Source organism: Haemorhous mexicanus, chromosome 11, assembly GCF_027477595.1.
Source record: "Haemorhous mexicanus isolate bHaeMex1 chromosome 11, bHaeMex1.pri, whole genome shotgun sequence".
NCBI lineage: Eukaryota > Metazoa > Chordata > Aves > Passeriformes > Fringillidae > Haemorhous > Haemorhous mexicanus.
The window spans coordinates 4,243,708-4,248,601 of NC_082351.1; the positions used below are offsets into that span (position 1 = coordinate 4,243,708).

General features: G+C 52.4%; 1 protein-coding gene across 1 annotated transcript; it reads right to left on the reverse strand.

Moving 5' to 3' along the window:
* Nucleotides 1-1,021: 1,021 nt before the first annotated feature.
* LOC132332110 (EF-hand and coiled-coil domain-containing protein 1-like) lies at nucleotides 1,022-3,569 on the reverse strand. The gene is given in 3 exon segments (XM_059856081.1): nucleotides 1,022-1,604; nucleotides 2,878-3,435; nucleotides 3,438-3,569. Coding segments are annotated over 3 exon segments (1,047 nt in total). The 5' UTR covers nucleotides 3,516-3,569; the 3' UTR covers nucleotides 1,022-1,193.
* Nucleotides 3,570-4,894: the final 1,325 nt, after the last annotated feature.

A 4,894-nucleotide genomic window follows, 5' to 3' on the forward strand; every position in this document is an offset into this window, starting at 1 on the left:
AAGGTGACAGCCCTGACAAGCTGTGTGATCCCTTTTAGCACCAGGAGTTGTGTCATTCCTCCAGAGTCCCCTGACAGTCACCTTGAACGTTACATGCCCTCGCAGGGGTTTTTAAATCCTACAGGTGTTTAAAGAAATGCTTCTATTTTCTTTGATCTTCTGCAACCATGCATGTATTAACATTCACAATGCTGCCAGAAAGACACTGGATAAAATGGTTCTTTTTAGAACTTCCTCACTTCATAAAACACTACAATAGCTAGGATGCCACAAATAACTCACTATGAATTCTTCTTATAAGCAAACAGAGGAAGTGTGAGTTTAGGAAGAGGCAAGGACTTCAGAAGGTGCAATTTATTAAAATACTAGATTTAGCGTGTAAGTAAAAATATGTCTAGACATACTGATTTTCTTTGGGTCAGTGAAAATATAAACTAGATTTTATTCCTTAGGTCAGTCTGGAACTTGGGCAGAAATGACTAACGCTTACTAACCATCGGTGAGTCCAAGTTTGGTCTGAGGTTAAAAGCAACAAAAGCAGTGGACTATTAAATTTGTGACCAACTTTCTGACTTCTGGAAGGATTTGTTTATGCCGTTGCAAAAGTGGGGTTTAGTTGGCAAGTGTTTTTTGAGATTCCCACTCTATTATTTTGTGGGTTTAGGAACGTTTCAGCTTCCCTCCTCTATCACCTGTTCTCTCAGTGAAGAAGCAATGAAGTCACAGCAAGTTTCCAACCAGCAGCCAGAAGTTGTCCTTGTGTGCTTTTCCCCAATTCCTAGGACAAGCTGAAGAGCTTTTATACAAAATGGAGAGTCAGCCATCTGATTACAGCTGGCTTGGGATGGGACCGAAGGACCAGGAAAGGCAGCGGAAAAAGTCTGTTGGAAATGGTTTCTGAAGGACGTTCAGCAATTTGTGTTGGGGCTTTCCTGAAGCATTAGCATGCTGAGTTCTGTTGTTGAGTGTCTGAGGAGTGACTTCAGCTCTCTGCAGACCAGCACCCTTTGGCCTGGAAGACTGCTAGATCTCCTAACGACCCCTACCAAGAAAATGGATGAGCAGCTTCTAATTTCCCTCTGGCCAGATTTTACAAGGTGTTCTGGAGACATCTAATAAGCCCCAACCAGAGATTCTCAAACTCACCTGTGCCCCAACACTGAATTTATGGGCACTTTTTGTCAGACTCCAACCTACCTGTAGTGCTGCAGTTGTGATTCCAGCTGCTGGATGTGTATTTGCAGATGTGGCACCTCCTTAGCTCTCACTTCCAGCTCCTTCACTTTGCCAAGACTGTTCAGGACAGCGTGTCTGGCCTCTTCCACCTTCCTCCTCGTCTCTGCCTGCTCCCTCTTCAGGTTACGGTTGCAATCTTCCAGGCTGACCAGAGCTTCCTGAGAGCTCTTCAGCTCCTTCTCCAGCTCCTGGCTGAACCTGATGGCTTCTTCAATCTGCCCATCCCTGGAGCTCCGCATGAGCTCCATTTCCTCCAGGACACTTTGGAGGCACTTGGTCTGGGAGTGCTTCTGTGTTAATGGTCTCTTCCTCCCTATGAAGCAGGATCCTCCTTCTCTATGGCTGGCATGGCTCTTCCACAGTCCCACCTGTAATGACCAGGAGCACAAAGCAGGGAGAAAATGATGGGCTTTAATGAAGACTGAAAGTGGCTGGATTGTGCTTTGTTGGTTTGGTTTTTTTTTTCAATCACATCGAGCTGATCAGCAACTAACTTTGCCAAATACAGAGACAAGGAAACAATCTCTGGAAAGTAGGTTTTAATAACTAGCTATGTATTTAATTTTCAACCTACACACTTATCATATTAGTGCACAAGTTTCTGTGTAGCTTTCATGTCATTACTATGGTCTGTACTCAGGAGTCAGGCAGTCTGCTGAAAAAGATATTTACAATGAAGTTGTGTTCAGAAGAAGAGAGCAGGGAGCAGCTGGGGGTGCTCTGAAGCTCTCCTCTTTGTCGTTTTCATTCATCCTGGGACCTCTGACTAGTGACTTTGTGTTTGCTGTTGATTTCCTTTCCCTTTTGCAGATGAAAATGGTAAAGGCGTCTCTGACCTGCCTTGCTGGACATTGGGAAGACAACAGTCATCTACTGCAAGTGGAAGTGTCACAGGTGGAGCAGAGTTCTGTCAGTGCTGTGTGAGTATCAAATCACACCTGGTGAGACCTGCCAGAACAATGGGTCCATGCTGCCCTTCCCTGCTCTGCCTGTTCCACGCTATTTCATGCCAGAGGAATTTAACTGCTGTTAAGTGTCTATGTGTGTCACTCGAGCCCGTACAGCAGAACCAGCAGAAACCAGCCCCGGAATTAATGGGGCTGTGCAGAGGAGCCCCAGACTATTCATCAGCCTGCCTGCAGAACTGGCTCCAACTCTGAACTCTTGTGACCACACTCTGAGGAAAACATCCTTCTAATATTCCTTTCAGGCGCTTCTGACTGAGACACTGCTTGTGCTTGTGCAGGCAGGAATGCAAAAGTTCTTTCTCACTTCAGGAAAAACCCTGCACTGGTGCACATCCAGCGTATGCTATCAGCACATCCTGACTGCGCGTGCAGTAGAAGAAACAGCAGCATTGTACGCGTGGGTTTGTTAAGCCGTAGTCCCCTACACTGTAAACAGAGTGCTCTTCACAACTATATTTATGGTACACCGGTGCCATACATTTCTCCTTAAAGCCTCCCTGTAACCAAACTTTGCTAAAAAGTTAATGCCGACGATGAACGAGCAACTTCGGCCTCAGTCTGGCAGCGGAGGGGTTATAAACACCGACTCTCCGAGAGCAGCATCTCTCCTGAAGCACTCGGGGCCAGCCGAGCCGCCCCCGGGAGGCCGCTGCAGAAGCCGGCCCGGACTCACCTGCAGCGCCAGGCACCGCGCATCGCTGCTCTGCAGGGCGGCGCGCATGTCCTCCACCAGCTCCCGCAGGCTGCCGTTCTCCTCCTCCAGCTTGGCCATGCGGTCCTCGGCCTGCTCCAGCGCCACGATCTCCTCGTAGCACTCTCGGGAGCGGGGCCCGGGCGGCCGCCGCTCGGCGCTGCCCGCGGCTCCGCGGCCGGCGGGGTCGCTGCGGCGGCGGCGGCGGGGGCTGCGCAGGCGGATCTGGGTCTCGATGTGCTCGCTCTCCCGGCCCAGCGGCAGCCGCGGCCCCGCGCGGGTGCTGAAGTGGCCGCAGAGCCGCGCGTGGAACTGGCGGAAGGTGAGCTCGGCCGAGAGCCCGTCCCACAGCTCCGCGCACTCCTCGGGCTCCGCCGCCTCCTCCAGCCCCAGCACCTGGCACAGCGTGCGGAAGTCCTCGCCGGGGATGCGGCCCGAACCGGCGCGGTCCAAGCGGTGGAAGATCTCCTGCAGGTACTGGTCCAGGCCGGTGGCCAGCACGACGATCTCGTTCTCCACGCCGCGGTCCAGCCCGTAGTGGTCCAGGCGAGGGCGCTGACCAGCCACTGCGTGCGCCGGGCCGGCCGCCCGTAGGGGTCCCAGCCCTCAGGCGGCTCCATCGCGCCCGCCCGGCCCGCGGCGCTGCCCGAGCATCCTGAGCTCCCGCCCGGCCGAGCGCTCGGCCCCGGCCCGCGGCGGGGCGGGACGGGCGGGGCGGGGCCGCCACCGCTCCAGCGCCGCTCGCCGAGCGCCCGGCTCGCCCCGCAGCGGAGCCGCGTCCGCCTTTGTCCGGCACCAAAGGGGATTCCGGCAAAGCGGCTGGGTGCCATCGTGCTCCGTTTGGCTGCCAAGCCTGCGCCCCAAGTGTCTTTCTCATTTCTTAACTCATTTCTCCCTTCTGCTTTCTCTTTAGCCCAAGCAACACAATGGCATCGCACAATCCACTTTGACAAGGAAGGCTTGTGAACGAGTGAGTGCTTCCACTAAACTAAAACCCCAATGTGCGTGAAAGCCCACCTTCTGTTCGCTCAGACCTGCTCCCCTCTGTAGATGAGGTGACTTTATGGTGTTGCTGGCTGGGTCTAAAGAGGTCTGGGACAGAGGTGAGTAGGCGTTAAACTCGTTCAAACGAGCTGCCCAGAGCAGCGACTTTAGTCTCTCTTTGGCTGGGGAGTAGGACCGGCGTTGTTGAACGCAGGCAGCAGCACCAGCAGGGCTCCTCCACCAGCAGGGACATGCCAGGAGTCAGGAGGGGACCGTGGCACCAGCCGTGCCCAAAGGCTCAACAGGGTGCCAAAGTCAGGTGCTGCTAACAGGCTGCATTAAGAGCCCAGGCAAGGCGTGGTGAACAGCAACCAGTTTGGGAGCCATCCAAGGAGTCCTGTCAAGAGCAAATCATTCTAATATTCTCTCTAGGACAAAAAAGGAGCAACCCAGTCTGGCTGATAGGTGAGGAAAGAGAATTCAACTTCATTTAAAGCGCTGCTCAATTCAGGGTTGGTTTTCTTTGAGTGAACTGATGCTAAGAAATATTTGCTCGCGTCTGATGGGGTTTCTCTGCAAACAGGCTTGGATGAGAAATTTCTGACCACATTTGCTTTTGCTCTTTAAGATAAGAACCTGAGTAGCTTGGTTGAGGAATGGAGAATTGTTTGTAGCTCAGGAGGAGCCTTACATTTTAGCACAGGAGGAAGATAAGGCAAAGGTTGAAAAGCTTTCCCCTCCTGGACTGACACACTTCCAGAGGAGTCTGTGAGGAAAAGTCCCCTCAGCCACTGCCAGGGCTGTCTGCCTCCTCTGCAGGCTCAATATTCTGGGAGTTCAACAAGTCTCAGCTGCCACTGTATTTTCCTCTGAATATTTCTTGCTGTGCAGGACACAGGGGGAATATTTTGTGCTAGATTCTCCTCTGGGCTTTGAGGTAAATCTCAGTAATTCTGCTGATTGTTATGTCCAGATGAACATTTTATGGATAGCAATGAAAAGGGAAGTAGTAGTA